At 44.4% G+C, this 21,169-nt stretch overlaps 1 protein-coding gene across 4 annotated transcripts in view; it reads left to right on the plus strand.

Moving 5' to 3' along the window:
• The window catches only part of ARHGEF3 (Rho guanine nucleotide exchange factor 3), a 313,864-nt gene that overhangs the window by 228,965 nt on the left and 63,730 nt on the right, over nt 1-21,169 (plus strand). The window contains exon 1 of one of the 4 annotated variants that reach the window (XM_004018371.4): nt 15,958-16,236. The exons of the other annotated variants lie outside the window; for them this stretch is intronic. Coding sequence (XP_004018420.3) covers nt 16,141-16,236 — 96 coding nt within the window. The 5' untranslated portion in view covers nt 15,958-16,140. Of the gene's footprint in view, nt 1-15,957; nt 16,237-21,169 lie in introns of those variants that run through there. 4 annotated transcript variants of the gene reach the window in all.

Here is a 21,169-nt window from a genome sequence, read left to right on the forward strand (position 1 = left end):
CCAGCCCCATCATATCCACCAGCTGCCCTCAGCCCAAAGCACCCCAGATAAGCTTATGAGCTAGGTATGTACATTTGTTGCTATGCAAACACAGCCTCAAGATGAACACCGCCCCCAACCCTGCTACCTCCCCCGTGATTCCCGTTAAGTCCCTCTCTTCCCCTTTCTCTTTCCCTATCACGTAACATTCTGTAGAATTTCTGAATTTTCAAGATGAAAGGGAAATAAGGAGTCACCCAGTTCTGTGTTTGCTAACGAACATATCCCGCTCCTTCCCCCAACCAGGATACCACACAGGGGGTTACCTCATGTTTTAGCTCTTTTATCCCTCACCACCTAGGTATAAAATGTAAGTGGTTAGTGTTCCACACAATTTGCATTGAAAAACTTGGATGCAGTATATTCTGTTTGATCAAAACAGGATCCAGGAAAGTTGAATGATTTGTCCATAGCTGCCAAGAGTTGGAGGGTAAACAGGGATTGAAACCCAGTGCCGCTTGAGCCCACACTTGTCCTACCTGTAAAGCCACCCCATGGACAAAGACTGCTGCCCTGTGAATCTGAGCATGTTCAGAAGGGGTTGCAGCTGTTAGGCAAGACCATCGGTGTTCTGGGCAGACTAAATGAGGATGTGGCTCTTTAGTAGCTGTGTGACCTTGAGCAAGTCAAGCCTCTGTGCCCTCATCTATAAAACAGGGAGAGCACCCTCCTCAGCAGGTTATGAGGATTCAGTAGGTGATAGGCATCATGTGCTTGTCACAGCCCTGGCGATGGAGCTAATGGCAGCCTCACCATATTTTCTAGCTTTACAGAGTTCACATGTCAGCGCCCTCACCCCAGCAGATCCTTTTTGTTCTATCCAAAGTTAATTCAAACCTGTCCACATCACTCACTTGTGGAAAGAGAATTCCATACAGAACTCTGCTCTGGGAATGTGGCAAATATGTGTATTCCACTTTTAGAAATGACTTAAACCATCTTTGTTTCAGTGTGGTCTTTTCGATTGGTTGGTTGGTTCCTGGGCTTTGAGGAGATTCTTTCTTTCTCCGGACTTACCTCCCAGCTTTCTTCAGAACCATCATAAACCAGGCTACTGTTTATGAAATTACTACTGTATGTCAGCCCCTTACCTGGCTTCTCTCTAATCTTCACCTCCACCCTTTGAAGTGGGTGCCATTATGTTCTAATTGCAGATCAGGGCACTGAGGCTCTGAGAGATTAACATGCTTGATTATCTTAGATATTTTGGTGGTTCTGCCTTGTTGAAAGAGGCAGGAGCACCCTTGTGTGCCCTGCAGTTGTCTGGATGGATAAGAAGATTACATCTAGGATGACTAGTACTTAGGAGTTATAAGTGTCAGGGACCTGAATGACCATCTAACCCCTTATTGACCAGCAGGGGAAACCGGTAAGCAAGGAGGTCACCAGACTTGATCAGACTCAGTGCAGGAGTCCAGGGCTAAGATCTGAACCCAGATCTCCTGACTCTTGCTGAAGTGTTCTTTCTTTAATTGTATCATATTAGGCTCACATCCTTGACCCTCAGCACCATCAGTATTGGTATCAAGACACCAGCTAAGTTGCAAATGGTCTACAGATAATTAATGTTCCACTTCATTTGTGGAATGTCAGGTTCCAGAAGCAAAGTACTAGTATTTGAACCCAGCTCTGCCCCTTACTAGCTCTGTGGCTTCAGGGAAATGAGTTGAACTCCGTGTGCTTCAGTTGGACTGGACTGTTTTAAGGATTACCTGAGAGACAGCATGGAGAGTGAAGGCACGGTGCCTGGAAGAGCTGCCCACTGGTCTTTGTCAGCTGTGGTCATCATTTGCCAAGCCCCTGTCACTCGCTAAGCACCTTTTGGTGCTGGAGCTACAGCACTGAACAAGAGAGTCATGTTTCTTGCCTACATGGAGCTTACTGTCAAGTGGGAGGCGCGGTTGTTCAAAGATAATAAAGTGTATGATCTGGTGAATTATTCTAGTTCCATTTGTTATTTGTAGAGCACTGTTTAAAAGTTGCTGCAAGATATCTTTAGTTGCAATTGTTTTTTTATAAATGTGTGACATTAGTGTAAATATTTTGCATCAGAAGTTTGGTCAGGGGTGCACAGAGCCCTCAGCCTTGAGGAGTGTTGGTCCTCAGCTTCCTGCCAGCAGCCATCTGCGTGTCACCTCCAGAACAGAACTGGCCGAGGTCCTGCTCCTTAGGCAACCTACCTGAAGGGCAAAAAGGAAGTTATGGCTGGGGAAAATCCATGAGGCAGCAGAACTTGCTCTTTGAGGAACAGACAGCTCTCATAGTCGTAACAGGCCTGTAGGCAGACCTGTGTAGACACAGTAGGAACCAAATGTTGTCATACAGGTAACACAGGCACCATGCAAACCAAGTACCTATTTTTGAGTGACAGTGGTGTATTTTAGGACAGTTCCATCCCATGCATAGATGAACTCCATCTTCCTTTCAGTTTCTCTCTTCATGGTTAATCTAACCTCTGTTTCAAGCTTGTTTTCTTGGCCATTTGATATTTTTAAGAATCTATATTCCCCATTGCATTCCTGACAAATGAGAACATTGAGCTGAACTTTCTGATGAACTTTCATACTATCAGTTCAGTCGCTCAGTCATGTCTGACTTTTTGCGACCCATGGACTGCAACACGCCAGGCTTCCCTGTCCGTCACCAACTCCCAGAGCTTGCTCAAACTCATGTCTATCGAGTCAGTGATGTCATCCAACCATTTCATCCTCTGTCGTCCCCTTTTCCTTGTGCCTTCAATCTTTCCCAGCATCAGGGTCTTTTCCAGTGAGTCAGTTCTTCGCATCACGTGGCCAAAGTATTGGAGTTTCGGCTTCAGCATTAGTGCTTCCAATGAATATTCAGGACTGATTTCCTTTAGGATTGACTGGTTTGATCTCCTTGCTGTCCAAAGGACTCTCAAGAGTCTTCTCTAACTGCAGTTCAAGAGCATCAATTCTTTGGTGCTTAGTTTTCTTTATAGTCCACCTCTCACATTCATACATGACTACTGGAAAAACCATAGCTTTGAGTAGATGGACCTTTGTTGGAAAAGTCCAAGCAGATGTCTCTGCTTTTTAATATGCTATACAGGTTGGTCATAATTTTCCTTCCAAGGAGCAAGCGTCTTTTAATTTCATGGCTGCAGTCACCATCTGCAGTGATTTTGGAGCCCCCCAAAATAAAATCTCTCACTGTTTGTCCATCTATTTGCGATGAAGTGATGGGACCGGATGCCATGATCTTCATTTTTGGAATGTGAGTTTTAAGTCAGCTATTTCACTCTCATCTTTCACTTTCATCAAGAGGCTCTTCAGTTCCTCTTTGCTTTCTGCCATAAGGGTAGTGTCATTTTCATATCTGAGGTTATTGATATCTCTCCTGGCAATCTTGATTCCAGCTTGTGCTTCATCAAGTCCAGCATTTCGCATGATGTACTCTGCAAAGAAGTTAACCAAACAGGGTGACAAGATACAGCCTTGATGTACTCCTTTCCCAATTTGGAACCGGTTCGTAGTTCCATGTTTGGTTCTAACTGTTGCTTCTTGACCTGCATACAGATTTCTCATGAGGTGGGTAAGGTGGTCTGGTATTTCCATCTCTTGAAGAATTTTCCAAGGTTTGTTGAGACCCACACAGTCAAAGGATTTAGCATAGTCAATAAAGCAGAAGTAGATGTTTTTCTAGAATTCTCTTGCTTTTTCTATGATCCAATGGATGTTGGCAGTTTGATCTCTGGTTCCTCTGCCTTTTCTAAATCCATCTTATCATGCTAAAGTAATCCAAAATGTGGGCTGCCTGTACCCAGTGTGCTAATTTTAGACAAGGATACTTTCGTTGGCAAGATATATGATCACTTTTAGATTCTTCCTTGAAATAAAATAGCATAAATTTGAGGCAATACTTTATATACAGCTTAGTCTTTCCTGTTTTATAGGATCACAGAAGATGAGCACTTATGTTTGAAAGTGAAAGTTGCTCAGTTGTATCCAACTCTTTGCCACCCCATGGACTATATAGTCCATGGAATTCTCCAGGCCAGAATACTGGAGTGGGTAGCCTTTCCCTTCTCCAGGGGGTCTTTCCAACACAGGAATCGAACTGGGGTCTCCTGCATTGCAGATGGATTCTTTACCAACTGAGCTATCAGGGAATTTTAAATTGCCATATTTTACAGTTTAAGAAACTGCACCTTGGAGAGTTTAATTGACTTGCTCAAGGACACATGGCAAATTTAGTGGTAGAACCGGTGTTGGATCCCATGTGTTCACATTTAGGTCAGTTCACTCTTCACTGTGCGTCTTCTTTTATACATGTCCAATAGTTGAATCAATATTTGAAATCCTGCTTTAAAGAATTAACCCCTTTAAGGCAAGGTGAGTGGAAAAGATCCCCAAGTTCCACCTTTTCCTCTCTGATTCTTTGAGAAAGGAGAGGGTAGGATGATTTGTATACCAGAAAGGTTAATAACAGTATAGACTATGTGCTTACCTTGTGCCTTAAATGCTGACATATAGAGGAACTCATTAAACTATGGCTTCCCAGGTAGTGGCACTGATAATTCACCTGCCAGTGCAGGAGATACTGGAGACATGGGTTTGATCCCTAGGTTGGGAAAATCCCCTGGAGAAGGAAATGGCAGCCCACTGCAGTATTCTTGCGTAGGGAGTTCCACTGACAGAGGAGTCTGATGGGCTGCAGTCCAAGAGGTCGCGAAGTGAAGTGAAGCTGCTCAGTTGTGTGTGACTCTTTTCAATCCTGTGGATGGTAACTTAGCAGGCTCCTCCATCCATGGAATTTTCCAGGCAAGAATAGTGAATAGCTTGCCATTTCCTTCTCTGGGGGATCTTCCTAAGCTCGCAAAGAGTAGGACTCAACTGAGCACCCATGCATATATTTTGTCTTATTAAAGCCTTTAAACTCTCATATCCCCATTTTCCAGTTGATTAAGCTGAAGTTATTGTTGTTGTTCAGTTGCTCAGTTGTGTCCAACTCTTTGCGACCCCATGGACTGCAGCATGCCCGGGTTCCTTGTCCTTCACCATCTCCCAGAGTTTGCTCAAACTCATGTCCATTGAGTCAGTGATTCCATCCAACTACCAAGCCCTCTGTCATCCCCTTCTCTTCCCGCCTTCAATCTTTCCCAGCATCAGGGTCTTTTCCAATGAGTCCGTTCTTCGCATCAGGTGGCCAAAGTATTGCAGCTTCCACCTCAGGATCAGTTCCTCCAATGGATATTCAAGATTGATTTCCTTTAGGATGGACTAGTTTGATCTTCTTGCAGTCCAGGGGACCCTCAAGAGTCTTCTCTAACACCACAGTTCAAAAGTATCAGTTTTTCAGTGCTCAGCCTTCTTTATGGTCCAAGCTGAGATTTGGCATGGTTAAATAAAGTCCAAAGTCATATAATAGTCAGCAAGTGAAAACCTTGGTGTTTGCATTCAGGCTTTTTATTCTAGACCTTGTATTCCCCTGTGTTCTCGCAGGTACTGAAGGATGGGGTGTTACATATGCCATAAAGTTTTACTGTTATTAGAGAAGGAGGGTGGAAGGGAAATACCTTATTCTTCAAAAATTAATGTCAGGAGGCAGTGCATTTATAATTATCAGTTTACTGGAGCAGTCTGTAGGAATTTTTTTCCTTCACTTTGAAATTTTGCACTTTCCATATTAAAAGCTTATTTAGGAAATGAAAATTAATTTGAGGGAAGGAAGCCTGTGTTATTCCTGCTTCCAGCTGGAGCAGATGCCTGGCCTCCTCTGGACAGGTAGGAGGGGCAACACTGGCCTCTGCTGAGCTCGTAAAGTGGAGAAGTGTCTAAATTCAGGAATGATGCCAGGTGGGGTGGGGGCACGGAAGGGAGGAAAGGGATGTGGTGTTTGGAGCCCATAACTCAGGAAACGTGATGGCACCTAATTTCAGAGTGGCATGAGGCAAGCGTTTAGGAAAAGAATAATGAGCTATTGTTGTGGGCTTTTTTTCTTTAATGGGTGGGTTGTTTTTATAAAGTTTTATGAACAGGAAACTGAAGCAAAATGCTGACCCCTTTGGTTTTTGAGCTCTGCCAGCATCATTTTCGTTTTTATTTTTGACTGTTGGTGACAGGCACTTCCCTTAACATTTTTGAGGGTGAAGTGTAACCCCAAACTGCCTTTTTATAACAACAGCAGAATCCAGATGAAGCGTGGTGGTTTCAGATCTTCTTGATAATACCATGAGACCAAAAAAAAAAAATCACCCCCAGCCCAGGGAGAAAGACAGCTCTTTCAGAAACCAAGGCAGACTGTAGAATGTTTTCCTTCTGAAGACATTCTAGAAAAATTGCCCAACATGTGGGAAATCTCTAACAGGTATTAAAATGGGACTTGCTGTGGCAAAGAAAATACTGACTGAATTGTCGAATTCCCCTCCTGCCCTGAGAGGCTGAGAATCATAAAAACTCGGCCTCCCCAGCTGTTGTTTCCTCTGGAAGATGACTTAATGTTGAAGGTGGTCTTATCTGTTGTGCATTGTGGATACACTGAACCAAGGTTTCAGGCATCTATCTGGCTGCCAATTTCAGAGATGTTAAAGGCTGTTTTGTTCCTGCAGGGTGTTTATTCATTGCTTACCTTATAAAAAGTTATGTCTTACTGCATTTTCCTGGCACCAGAGCAATCCTTGTACCTACCCATTGCATATGGCTTTTCTGAGCCTGCAGGCAGCACTGGGTTATTACAGTTCAAGGAGGAAGCCACGTGATGTTGGCTTTACCATTTTAATTCTCTCTTACCTTCCTCCCACACCCAGACAGATGAGTTTTGTTCAGCGCACCCTGTGTCTAAGCCAGAGTGAGCTCTCAAAGCGCCTCTTGTCAGACTCCAGGTGAGGAGGCCCAGGCAGGGAGGGCACAATCAAGCAGTCAGCAGAGCAGCCAGCAGAGAAGTTGCCTTCCTCTCTGATTGGCTCCCTCGGACAAAACGTTTTCAAGTTCATAATTTCACATCTGCCTAGCAACATTAGCCCAGAACCACGTTTGATCCTGCAGAAACAACCAGCAAAATCTCCCCTTCCCACTGAAAGTCAGCCTCCCAGGGCGCCCCCCACCCCCTCAAGAGAACAAAGTCTCTGTATTAATAGTACTAGGTATGAGCATGGCAAATTGAAAAGAAATATATAGAGAGTTTAACCTGGAAGCAGACACTTAGAACAGGAAAGGGAAGAAAGAGCCACTGGAGGGAAGGAAAAAGGAAGATGGGGTTGTCACTAGGAATCTCTGAAAACAAACTATTCGACATCTCTTTGCCACCAGAGTTTCAATCTCCCTGGCAAGTCTACCTTGTTCAGAAATTAGTGTACATTGCTGAGTGTCTGTAAAAAGCTGGAGGGAACCAAAAGCTCACAGTAATATCCAACAGGGCTCCCGTAGCCTTACACTGCAAGTGCCATCTCTACAAGTAGTTTCAGTGAGTTTGGGACTCTTCAAGAAGCTTATTAAGGGACTCGTCTCCTTTCAAAATTTCTTTTAACAGCCCATAGTGGTATTCTGCATGTGATTTCTTGGTCTTATCTTAGAAACTTTTCAAGTTGTTTTTTTTTTTTTTTTAAATGTAGACCATTTTAAAAGTCTTCATTGACTTTGTAACAATATTGCTTCTATTGTATGTTTTGGGTTTTTGGCCGCTCAAACCCATACCCTCTATGGTGGAAAGTGATGTCCTAACCGCTGGGACACCTGGGAAAAGTCCCCCATCTCAGAAACTTTAGACAGCTTTCCTCATTGCACAAAGTCTCTGAATTTACCTTCTCTACGACATGTTCTACTTAATTTTTCCATTTAATTTAATTTCAATTTAATTTTTATTTCAACAAAGATGGATCCTTCTACCATGCGCCAGCCAGAATGATAGAAGGAGCTGGAGCCGTTGCGGTGATTGAGAGAGTTATGGTCCCTGTGCCTTTGTAGGTAGAGACATGCTGAGTCAGTCATTATGAGCAGGATGAATATTAGGGAGAGGTAATCCATGCAGTGGGCTTCCCTGGGGCCCACGCCTGCTGTGCAGGGGACCCAGGTTCGATCCCTGGGTCAGAAAGATCCCCGGGAGAAGGGAATGGCAATCCACTCCAGTATTCTTGTGCCTGGAGAATCCCATGGACAGAGGAGCCTGGCGGACTGCAGTCCATGGGCTCCCAAAGAGTCGGACACAACTGAGTGACTAACAGTTTCACTTTCACTCAGCACTATAGGGGTACAAAGTAGAGGCCCCCCTTGCTGGGGGATTGAGGACTGTCTTGGAGGAGAGGAATTAGCCAGGAAGCTATCTGGTTGGTGGTTCTTATCCTGCCAAAGAACTAAATGATCATGCACTGATAAACGTTGGTGAGCTAGAAGCTGGTGCTTTTCTCCAGCCTTCTGTTGCACAGGCTTTGGGTTCCGTCCGAATTGCAGGCATGTGGGGCCTGTGTTTTCTGAGCTTGGTTTTGGATGTAAGATAGAAAAATTCAGAAGCTCCTGTACCTCAACTCACTTAACCGACACCCTCGAATCCCCCTGTTATGGGATGCCCACAGCAGGAGGAACACTTTCAGCTAATGAGCTGCTTTCTACCACACAGCAGCTGACTTCCGCTCCCACCAGATGAGTGAGAACCAGGCTTGCTAGGAGTCCCAGAGTCTGTCTGTGCTGGTTAAACTCGTTCTGTAATTAAGGTCTTCTCCTCACACCACTGTCCCCTCGCCACCCCCACCATAAACCCCAGGGGCTCTTTCAAGTAAACATCTCAAGCCAACCGCCCTCCTCCCATTCTGTACTGCTGCCGCTAATTTTTTAAAAATGTAAATGCAGTCATGCCCCTTGGCTATGAAGAGATAAGCATGGTTTTAGCTGGAACTTTTGGATAGGAGACTGTAAATCAAAGTCCCAAGAGCCAGAACCCATCTCCTGGTGGGTGGCTTAGTTGGTAGTTTACTGGGAGTGTGGAGTTGCGTATTTCTTGCTGTGTCCCTGATGCACCCATATGTTTTCAGTGGGCTGTGCAGTGTGTCTTGTTCCTCAGCACAGCCTGAGCAAATAAACAGTGCTCTCTGTGCCTGTTCTTGATTGCGATACTACAGCCAGTGGGCTCGTTGCCCCTGAGCACCGAGGATCTGTGGTCTCCTGATAATTCTAACTCACACTGTCTTGAAGAGAGTTTATCAAAAATTTAAATTTCTCGAGTCCACTGCTAAAGAGTCCAGTTCAGTTAATCCAAAGTGGGGCCCAGGAATCTGGATTTGGTAAGTTTCTCAGTTGATTTCACTGCATGTGGTCTCTGGAATTATTGTCCCTAAATCCCCACAATTCACATTTCTATAAATGTGTAGGTTTTCAAATCCTGGCCAGAAGATATGAATAGTGCTATATTTCACTGTTACCCACACTTTCCCCACATTTTTAACTTCTCTGGAATTGGGATGTATCTTACAATTGATCATGTGTTATAATTGTTTTTTCATTTTGAAAAGTATTTATTTTTAATAGATTACAGTATTGGTTTGATTTCTGTCATACATTAACATGAATTAAACATAGGAGTACATATGTCTTGAATCTCCCTCCCACCTCCCACCATGTGTTATAATGGAATTGGCAACTTTTATTTTCTTTCTTAGCTGTACATAAGATAATAGAACATATTTCAGTCTTTGGCATCTTAGGTTTGATGAAATACAGTACTTAGATGCTGAGTTTGTACTTGATGGAAAATAAAACATTTCCACTATCCAAAGCTAGAATTGATACATTTTAGATTCCAGTTTCTCTGTGCAATGGTTAGTATTTTAAAAAAAACAAAAACAAAAACAAAAAAACAAAACCTACTGATGCATACATTGCTGTAGTCTAAAGAGAATAAGTAGTTTTGGAATTTAAAAAGTTTATTAAATTTTTGGTCAAAAATATGAAATAGTTTCAACTAAATGCAGGCTCTCCATAAAGTTCAGTGTACAAAAGGTATTCTAACAATTGACTTAAATTCTATAAGCAAAGGAAGCCTGCTGATAGTAATCAGCTCAGATTGAAAAATTAGCATTCTTATTGCAAAATCTTGAGTGAGGACAGGTCTCTAACTGCACAGGCTGTGCTATGTATCACAAACACAGTAAGCCATACCCTTTGGGGTTTTTATCACCACATTTGCATTTCTGCCACCTAAAATAATTAAATATGCTGGTAAAGTTTGTCCTATAAAGTTGACTATAAAGAAAGCTGAGCCCTGAAGAATTGATGCTTTTGAACTGTGGTGTTGGAGAAGACTCTTGAGAGTCCCTTGGAGTGCAAGAAGATCCAACCAGTCCATCCTAAAGGAGATCAGTCCTGGGTGTTCATTGGAAGGAGTGATGTTGAAGCTGAGACTCCAATACTTTGGCTGCCATTTGAAAAGACCCTGATGCTGGGAAAGATTGAAGGCGGGAGGAGAAGGGGATGACAGAGGGTAAGGTGGTTGGATGGCATCACCAACTCAATGGACATGAGATTGCGTAAACTCTGGGAGTTGGTGATGGACAGGGAGGCCTGGCGTGCTGCATTCCATGCGGTCGCAAAGAGTTGGACACAACTGAGCAACTGAACTGAACTGAAAGTTTGTCCTAGGAAAAACAAGCTAGAAACATTTCTTGCCCCTTTCCAAGTTCTTCTTAAATTGTCTGTTCATTTTCACCAGTATTTTCAAGTACATTTTCATATCTTAAACAGGTTAAGATAATTTTCTCTTCCTTTCCCCCCTTACTCATGTTCTTCTTTATCCTTTTCTCCTTTCATGCTTTATGAAGTCTGTTATTCTATTAAGGGTCAGGTATGGGCATTAAGGAAGGATTCTAGACATGCCAATATTCTAAGGCTTCTTGGCACGCAAGCATTTTGTTTGCAGCTCCACTGTGCCTAAACTGACATTTGACATCAACCAATGATCACAGTCTAAAGCGAAAATATCCTTGAGGTCAAAACCAACAGGTTATCCTGGCTCTGATGCCATGTTTCAGCTCCACTCTTTAATGTAGTGTCTGTCAACTGTGACATTATAAGCATTTTGAACCTGTTAATTCTTTGGTTTGTGGGGGGTGGGGGGCGGAGGTAGGGTGTCCTGTGCATTATAGAATGTTTACCAGCATCCTGGTCCTCTACCCATTAAATGACACTAGCTCCTTCCCCCAGTGACTGTCTAAAACATCTAGACATTGCCAAATGTCACCCAGGGAAGAAAATCGTACCCCTTTGGGAGTCACTGCTATAATGATTGTACCTGTCTGTGTTATATCAGAGCATGACACATAGTATTCTTTGTTTTTAAACATAAAATCTTGGTTCTTTTTAGATTATAGCTAATAAGTCACAAGATAAGCTCATTACTGGGATAAGGAGATGCTGTCACTTAACCAGTTTTTCAGACTTGTTTTAGAAAATAAGATCTATGAGAGAAGGCAAGAATGAAGTCTTCCAGCTTTAGAATATCCAGGTATGTACATTCGTAAATCTAGCCTGGAGCCAGTGGACATATCCCCAGGCAAAGGGAGAGGTTTTAGATGATTTTAGATATTATCAGTGCTTGATTTGTGCCATTTTTTCCTGTCTGGCAGTAAACCACACTTCTGATCTCTCAGAATTCACTACAAGAACTTCTTCAGGCTTTTAACTACCCTCTCCCGTCGAGACTGAAGTTACTGAGAGGAGAAGGAACTTGGTCATTAGCTGGGAATGTCCCCCAAACAGAAGGGGAGCCAGGGGGTGGGTACACACGTGTGTCCAACATGTACATACACGACTGTGTCAGATTAGCACGGGTAGACGAGATGGCTCCAGATGCCAAGGAAGCAGACAGAGGTGCATTGTGTCTGAAGGCGAGGCTTTGGGACATCTGCTACTCTCACTTGCACTCCTACAAATGCACAGCTCACAGCAGAGGTTACAGGTGAAAGGCCGTGTTTCAAACTCAGCTATATTTCTTGAGCAGGTGTGTATTGCTCACCTTTCTGCCATAGAGATTCAGGAATGGGTGGAAGATATTATAAGTATAATGCTGTCAGGACAATGACAATATAATGTTGTCCCATTGGCTGAGAAGACTGTCGCAACCACTTTAACTTGTGAAGTTTTAGCCTCATGCTGGGCCTGTTCCACTCCCAGTCTTGGCAGTGGGATTTGGGGAGCTGATTGATGGCCTCCCAGTCATGCCTGGCTGTCTGCTCGTCTAAAAGGAGCTAACAACCAGTGCCGGGCTTGTGGGTAGAAGCCCACCACTCCATCAGCAACACAAACGTGCCCTGCTCAGTCCAGGCGAGAATACAGGCTCTGCTCTTGGCACCGTTCCTGGAAATGCAGAACAGACTTCTTTATTCCAGTCTCCAGGCTTCTGGCTAGCAAGGAACACTGCCTGGCTGTGAAGCATTTTACAGGATTATAACGGGTTGTGCCGAAGGCGAGTTCTGAAAGGCACTTTGTGCCGTTGCTTTGAGTGAAGCTGACTGTTCAGGCAGTGTTGTTCTTAAGCCCATAAACACACACACAGGCAGAATGGGGAATGCTGGGCTTCTGAGGCCGCTCAGCTGGGCAGCACTGCAGAGTTGGACTGACTTCTCTCCACTGTGACACCAGCTTCGGGGGTGTGCTTGGGAACCCTCCTTTAGAGCAGCCTACTTGCTGACCAAGGCTTCGACCATAGACACTTCCGGTTGGAATATTAGGTTGATTGCCCAGAGGCCACATCTGCTGATGTTGGAGCAGTGTGTCATGCACACACACGAGGGAGGTTCTGAAAGTGGAAATTGCATGGACTCAACAATACCCTTGAAAAGCCTCTGAGTGTCTCAGGGACCACATCCCTGACTTGCATATACCCAAAATTGCTGGTTTCAGTTTATAGGCCTCACTATACCAAAAATATGCCTTTAACCATCAAAATCTTATTTATGGTGGTGAGACACTCAAGCTGTGAGAGGCTTGGAAGCATCAGACCACCCAAAGGAAATCCAGATACCCATTTTTCCCTTTCACACTTATTTAAATTGTTACTGGCCATTAGCAATCTCTCTCTCTCTTTTCCTCTTTCTTTACCTCTGCCTAGCATAGACAATGGGAAAAACATAAGTTTTCTGCTCATATATTATACCATGTATATTGATTGCTTTTTATGGTTCCATTCTTTGAAGAGGGGCAAAAAAAGTTTTAAGAACAAGTGGATATGGCAGCCTTTTCATCAACCATTTTTATTATTCTTTGCTCTACGACACTTGTGGTTGAGGTTAAAGTCCCCTCTCTTCCTTAGGGTTGATTTATTACTACACTGTGCTTCCCAGGTGGTACTAGTGGTAAAGAACTTGCCTGCCAATGCTGGAGACATAAGAGACATAGGTTCGATCCCTGGTTTGGGAAGATCCCCTGGAGGAGGGCATGGCAACCCACTCCAGTATTCTTGCCTCAGAAATCCCATGGACAGAAGAGCCTGGCAGGCTATACAGTCCACAGGGTTGCAAAGAGTTGGAAACAAGTGAAGCAACTTTAGCACGCACATGCAGATTTACATTACGCAGACTTCCTCCTTGGTCCTGAGAATCCCGCACTGAGTAGCCCAGCCCCAGGCCTGGCATAATTTACTAGAGTCACTCTCTTCTTCACCAAGTGCTGGCTGTACACTCCCAATTGGAAGTCAATGCCAAGCCAGCTCCACCAGGGTTCAAAGCCCATCCATGAAGGGACAATTTACTGGTCAGAGCCACCTGCCCAGTTGAGGCGGTGGGCCTGCAGGGGCCAGAGGATCAGGGAGGGAAAGGGAATGAGGAGCAAGCTTCAGCTCAAATCCTTGGCAGCCGGAGGAGCCCTGTGTGAGACTCTTGGTGGCAGGATTAATCAGGGGCTGCTTTGGTTGCTTGCCCTTGGATACAGGGTTGCCCCTCACTCCCCACCTCAAACTTGACTGGACTTGCAGTGAGCATCTATGAAGCTGTCCATCAGCACTGTTCAGGCTAAAAGGACAAAGCTGTGTTCAAGAATACAGGTAGGAGAAAGATCAGTAGTCCTGAGGTACTCTTTCCCATTCCAAACCTCCTTTGCAGCCACTTCCTTCCTACTGCTTTAGGGTGTATGTTCGAGGAGGAAGAAAAGTCAGGTGCTCTCTTTAATGTCAGTTGAACCCCACTCGTTCAACAGCTTCCTCTACATGGCTGGCAAGAGCGAGACTGGCAGAACTGGGCCAGATTCTCTTTGCTTCTGAAGGCAGTTTGTCCACACTGGCTGGGCAGGAAAGCAGGCACATTTAGTGCCAGCATGTGGGCTTGGTACCTGGGATGAAAGGGCTGTATACCATGAGGTTTCCTGCCTGGAAAGTGGGAATTGCTGGATTTTGGGCTCACCCGGAGCAGAGAACACTTAACCAGGGACTGGATATTTCCCTTCCCACCACCTCCTGCCCACCTAAGAAGTCAGAAGAATAGACCCCCACCTGCTGTGACCATGACTTTGATAGGAGGGGAAGAACACTCAACAGTGCAGTCTACAAAATAACTTCTCCGATAATGATCATTTTAATATTTGAAAAATTAATTTCTAATTTACCGAGTAACAATTCATGTAAAATTGTTAAGAACATATTAGCTATAAATGTGAAGTTCTCCTTTGTACACTACCTTTAATTCCCCTGAAACTGGCTGCCTCCTTTCAGCCCCATAAAAATTTACGGTGCTGTGCTTAGTCGTTCCATCGTGTACAACTTCTTTGCGACCCCATGGACTGTAACCCACCAAGCACCTCTGTCCATGGGGATTCTCTAGGCAAGAATACTGGAGTGGATTGCCATGCCCTCCTCCAGGGGATCTTCCCAACCCAGGGATTGAACCCAGGTCTCCCGCATTGCAGGCAGATTCTTTACCACCTGGGCCACCAAAAATTTGCTGTGGTTCCTTCCAAATGGTTTTCAATGGTATTTACCTACATTTCTCTATAGAAAATATATGGTATTCATTTGCAGATTTTTTTTTTTAACACAAATGGTATTATACTGCTTACTCTGCAATAATTTTTTTAACTGAACCTGATACCTTGGAGATCTTTCCATGCCGCACCCACGGGGCCACCTTCAAAATGACTGCAACTGAGTGGTGTTCCATAGTGATAAGAGTTTATTTAAGCACTCCCTAATGGTGGATGTTGCTTCCCTGGTGACTCAATGGTAAAGAATCTGTCTGCGGTGCAGGAGATGGTGGTTTGATCCCTAGGCCAGGAAGATCCCATGGAGAAGGAAATGGCAACCCACTCCAGTAGTGTCAGCTCATCACTGGATAGCTTTGCCTGGACACACCCCGTCAGATTCCTCTTGTGAGTGGCAGGCCGCCTCTTACCAGCCTCTTCATACTTAAAAGTGGGTGCAGAGGACAGGGCTCTAGGATACTTTTTGGAAGTGGTGGAAAGGTTTTGTGTCCTGATTATGGAGGTGGTTATTCTAGTGTTTACATTTATTAAGACTCAACGGTACAGTAAAATGGGAGCATTTTACTCTTTGTAGATTACACTCCAATGACATATATATACTCCATATATATGTATATGGAGAGACTGGCTATGAGTAAGGCGAGGCAGAATACCGCTTCTTCTTAATATGGGCTTTTAAAGAGCTTACTTTCCCCCACGGCCGCTTGCCTCCTCCCGGCTTCGCCCCAGCCTCCATTCTGTCCGCTGCTTCTTCCACCCAACGAGGGCCAGGGAGCCCGAGCGGACCTGACACTTAGGCTGCGCGGCCCCGACTCCGGGGCCTGAGGGAGGAAGGGTCCAGCGGCCGGATACCCTCGCTGCTCAGGAGAGGGCTTCCGCCGGGCAGCACCTGAACGCTCGCAGGACGTGTAGGGGTCGGGGCGGGCCCTGAAGAGGCCCCACCCACTCCCCGCCCAAGACGGGCGGGCTTTGTCTAGGCTCCGCCCCTTCTCGCCTGTGCGCCGAGTCTGTAGGAGCTAGGCTAAAGAAGCCGGCCGTCAGTCTCTGTGTAGCCGCTGCCGCCGCCGCCGCCGCCGCCGTCGGCACCGGCACCGGCACCGTGGAGCTGGGACCCCCTTTCGCCTGGGAGTTTTGTGGTCTTATCGGATCAGCGGTGACATCCCAACGGGCAGGCCCGGCAGCCGCCATGGTAGCCAAGGATTACCCCTTCTACCTCACGGTCAAGAGAGCGAACTGTAGCCTGGAGGTACCCCCGGCCAGCAGTCCAGCCAAGGACGCCGAGGTAGGGCCTCCACCTGGACCTCTCTGGGCATCTCTTACTCTTTCCACTCCCTCTCTGTGTCACTGTTTCCCATCTCTCACTCTGTGTGTTCCTCTTTCTCTCTGTCTCTCCATCTCTCATACACTCTGTCTCCCTGTCTTCATCTCTAACTCTTGTCTTTATCTCATTGCCACCCTTCCACCCCCTCTCTATGGATCGAAAGAGCGCCACCTCCTCTGTCCCCGTCTCTTTGCCCCTACCTCTCTCTTGCATCCTGCAGAGCTCACAGACTGTGGGTCCTCTCCACAGAGGGACTTTCTCATACTGCATCAATGGGCTTGGTCATCAGGGAAGAGCTACCCTTTAAAAGCACAGGTTTCCTCTTGCAGGAGGTTTGGGGGAGGGCAGGGGAACATTCTTGAGGACCCTTTGGGACCTCTCACCTGTCAGGCTTGGACTTGCAGCTGTTTGGCAGCAAAGACAGGACACGGCACCTCTGCTTGTCCCTGTGGCCAGTGGGAGTGATTCAGTTGGAGGTCTGGGAGCTAAATGAGTGTGTCGCATGTGGCTTCTGAAAATGAATTAAATTCCCTGGGGCAGTGGGAAGCTGTCTTGGAAGACTGGAAGCATTTTTCCTTCTGGTAACTCTCCTGTACTGGGAGGGTTAGGTGAGGGAGTCCTCCTGGCTGGTGTTTAGTCTGCCTTTTCCTCCTGTGTGTTTTATCTCTGGCAAAGAGCTCACTGGCCTTAAAGGTTGGATTCAGGTGGAGGAGAAAGTATCTCTTTCTTTGAGGGTCTTGGGGAATACAGTTGCTTTCATTAGACTGCACTTTTGCTGTGACTAAGCTGTAGTGGGATCCACAGGACCCAGATCATCATTTCCGCTGATGTGTTTCTGGGAGATCTCCACTCTGCCCCCACCATGAGGGGGAAAGTCTGGGGGAAGGGGTGCTTCCGGCCTTGTCTCACTGCTTTTGGCAGGTCCACCCACCTGCCACCCTTGGGTTTGCTTAGCTGTGTGCAGTTGGTTCACCGAATTATGTATATTTGGGAGAACAGTATCAAAGATTCATTGCCTCTAACAAGAGCTGCTCCACACTGACACAACTCTATAAACAGTTTCAGGTTGTAATCAGCTTTCTATAAATTGAGTAGAGACTAACTTCTTACCCCTGTCCCACACCTCAGTTCACTTGTGTATTTTCACAGAGGGCTTTTGTTCCCAGCAGCTGTGGAAGTGTGATGGTCTTAGTGCTGTTTGGGCTCTGACTGAAGTTTTGACAGGACAGCAACTGCACAGAATTCAGGTTGTGCAGACTTAGAATAGATATATGATCTTTTCAGTGGGAACTTCACAATTTAATGAATGTAGGAACAGTGAAGCTAATGTCCGCTCAAATTCCTTTTGGAAGGAAGCAAAGCATAACTGAGTTTAATTAGTAAATCGAATTGAGTCAAAGAAAAGAATAATGAGGATAGTTCTAGACTCTGGTCCCTTCCTGCTATCACTTAGTCCTATATTTTTGTGCAGTTTGACTAAAGTTGTAGGTATAAAACCCATATTCTTCATTTTTTCTTATTCTTTTCTTATTTATTAAGAAAATATATATATATATATATATATATCTGTATCTCACAAATGTGATATGAAAAATGTATCACCAGAAGTCAAATACTAATTTTCTTCATGGTAGCTGGATCCAGATTGTGAAATGTGACTTAATTTCCTTTTATGGGGATATTCTGGTATAGGAATAGGGTGGGAGAGGAACAATTTTTTAAATAGTTGGTAATATTTTTCAGGTATCACTATTTAGGATTTTCCCCCTAGTGGTTAAATCAGAGTAGAAGTATCTCATATACTGTATACTCCAAGGAGGCAAATCCAGTACATCCCCTAGCTTCATTAATCTGGCATTTCGCTTCCTGATAATGGCAATAGGCAGAGTTAGAAAAAGAAACCTAAGTGATGTAGGGGCTTGTTTTCTGTTTCAATATCAGCTCAGAAGACAGCCCTCCTTTGCAAGCCTCACTTCTCCATAGGCAGTTAATTAAAATATATTTGCTACCAGCAGGTGTCGTCAGCATTTGTGTTTAAAAAACAGCATGTGCTAGTTGGTCTTTTGAAAAACATGAGTATATCCTTGTTTATAAGCTGGGTATGGACTGTTGGTTCCAATAAAGGTAGTTTTTCAGGATCATTTTCTTTGTAGAAAGAAGGTGGTTATGCTGAAAAGGATTGGCCAGTCCAAAGTCCTTTTTAACCTTCAGGGGTAGCTGAAGCAAAGCACCTGTGCCCTTTAGCACATAATGACTATTCCTTCAGAATTTGCTGTGAGGAAGTCAGTGGGCACACAGTGATGCACGGGCAAGTGCCTTCTGGCATTTGTTCCTATTCTTGCAGCAAGTGTGCTGGGCAAGGCTCATGGGGAAGGGGCGGGTGTCACTAATGTGCATTTGATACCATGAGTAAAAAAACAGACATTTTCTTGAAAACACATCATAACAAAATTTCTACTCGGGATTAAATGCTTTGTACATTTTTAATTTCAATGATCATTTCCAGTGATAGAGAAAAATGATATAGTTTAAATATTTGTCTTCTTTAAATTATCTATTTTAAATATTAAAATTATTCTACATGGATTATGCTATGAATAAAATGTGGCTCCTTAATCTAGTATTTCTTATGACACCGGTATATGAGTTTGGTTGCAGATGTTTAATTTTAATACGACAACCAACTTGATCCTTCCAGCTCTAATCATTAACCATGAAATCTAAGGAGCTTAGTTCATCTTAGTCCAGTAGCACTAGACTTTGACGGAGAAACAGTATCACATGAGCATCATTAAGCTTATTTCTTCTAACTCATCAGTGCAACTTTGTTCCGTTGATCTTTATATATATATGTATATATATATACATATATATATATTTAATGGGTACTTACTTCTCATGCCAGGAGGAACTGATTTTTCTAGGTATTATTAAGTGCTCTGAATACCTGATTAAGTCACTCAAAGAAAAGTTGTTAGTCCTAATGAATTACACTGATCCCAAGTCAGAAGTCACTGTTTTCCCGTGGGGAGGTTTCCTTTCAAGAAAGGAGGCTCAAATGCATGTATACGATGGCTAAGGAAGCTGGAGCCTGGTGAGAAGGTTTTAGGTGTTTGGGAGTCCATTTAATGAAAATACAAACTGGTGATTCTGTTATTTTCTTTCTAAGAATATATCTGACAATATGATGAACAGCTCACTTTTGGTTTTAAGATTCACTGTCTCAGATGTCGATCTAGTTTAGGCCATATTTAGTTAGTGATGTTTATAGTCATTGCTTTTGTCTCTCTTGTATATGGCCCTGACTTGTCCCTTTGTTCTAACTTTGACTCAGCCAGTAACTTTATGTGGAACCTTGGAATGACCTAGAAATGATGGGATTCTATTCTAAGTACCACATTTAATGTCTTGTTTGAGAACCCAACCATGTTGTAAGAGGAACACAAAGCAAGTATTGCTCTGCTCACTTTATGCATAAAGACACTGAGGGGAAGTGACTTGCAGAAATCCACAAACCAGCAGTTAAGCCAAGACCCAGTGCCAGGTTTCCTGATGGATTCAGTCTAGGTTTTAATGCCAGTGTATCCTGTGGCATCTAAGGATGTTTACCTCTGTGAAGAAAAAGGGGGGATGCAAAACAAAAGCCATTTAAATGCTTTAAAACACATTCTTCTGGGTACATAATCTTGAGCCCTTTATTAACTGAGGAGGTACCTTTAAAGTTTCTGTTTTAAAGGGCAAGGTAAACTCTGTGCCCCACCATAATTTATGCCCCCGGTCAGTCCACAAATGTATTTGAAATATATGCATCTGGAACTGTGTTCCTTACATGCCAGCTGGAGAGCTAAGGAGGTGAGCTGAATTCTAGCGATTTATACATTTCTTGGAATTTGTATCATACAGTGTTGAGCTGACCATTTATACAGCCAACTACATGGAAATAGCTCCAAGGAGTTTATTGCAGTTGAATCTTGATTTCATCAGGTGATTAATTAGACTTCATGAATCGTGCGACCTCAGATGGTTCTGGATGGAAGCCTCATGGACAGTGAAGGTCTCTGACTTGCTGGCAGGAGCTGAGTATAGTCATCGGCCGTGGTTCTCTTGGGGATAGGTATCTTGGGGGTCCTGGTCTTCCAAGATGCCTGTGAACTAGGAGTAGGTTTATTAGAGAAAAAATATGCTGATATGTACATTTGAGGCTGTTCAGGGCATCAACTCTGGAATAAGACTGTCCAGGTCCCAGTGCCATCTCCACCACCTGCTAGTGATGTGGCCTTGGACAGTCTCCTGTGCTTTTCTCAGCCCTAGTTCCCACAGCTATAAAACAGGCATGATGATGGCGCTACCATAATGAGATGATTCATGTACAGTGCTAAGCACATGGGAAGTGCTCCATAAACAGCAGCATCATCAAGACCTCTGCATCACAGAAAATTTCCTAAAACAATTTTAAGAAACATGATCACCATCCTTATTCCCCAAATGCTGTTTTATGCACATCCATGCAACAGGGGTCTGACTCTTAAGTCCTCTAAGCATCCTTACAATGATCCAATGAGGTTGTTGTAACTGCCCCCCCCCTTTTTTTTTTTTTTTCAAGAAGAAACTGAGGCTCAGAGCTGGGTAGTGGCCCTTCCAGGATGGCTGAGCCAGTAGATGGAGGAGCCAGTATTCATACCCCAGTCTGACCCCAAAGTCTGTACTTTCCCAACCGCATCATGTTGCCTCTAAATGACTAAATCGCCAGTCTCCTCACCACATAACACATGAAGGGTGAGCATGCCTGCCAGAGCAAATTGCCTCATGGCCAAAGGCCCATTTTTTCTCTGAGTGCCTGGAAGGGAGACCCCACCATTAGTGAGTGCGCCTGGAAGCCACTTCATAGAGTGGC

The sequence above is a fragment of the Ovis aries genome, chromosome 19 (assembly GCF_016772045.2).
Source record: "Ovis aries strain OAR_USU_Benz2616 breed Rambouillet chromosome 19, ARS-UI_Ramb_v3.0, whole genome shotgun sequence".
Taxonomy (NCBI): Eukaryota; Metazoa; Chordata; class Mammalia; order Artiodactyla; family Bovidae; genus Ovis; species Ovis aries.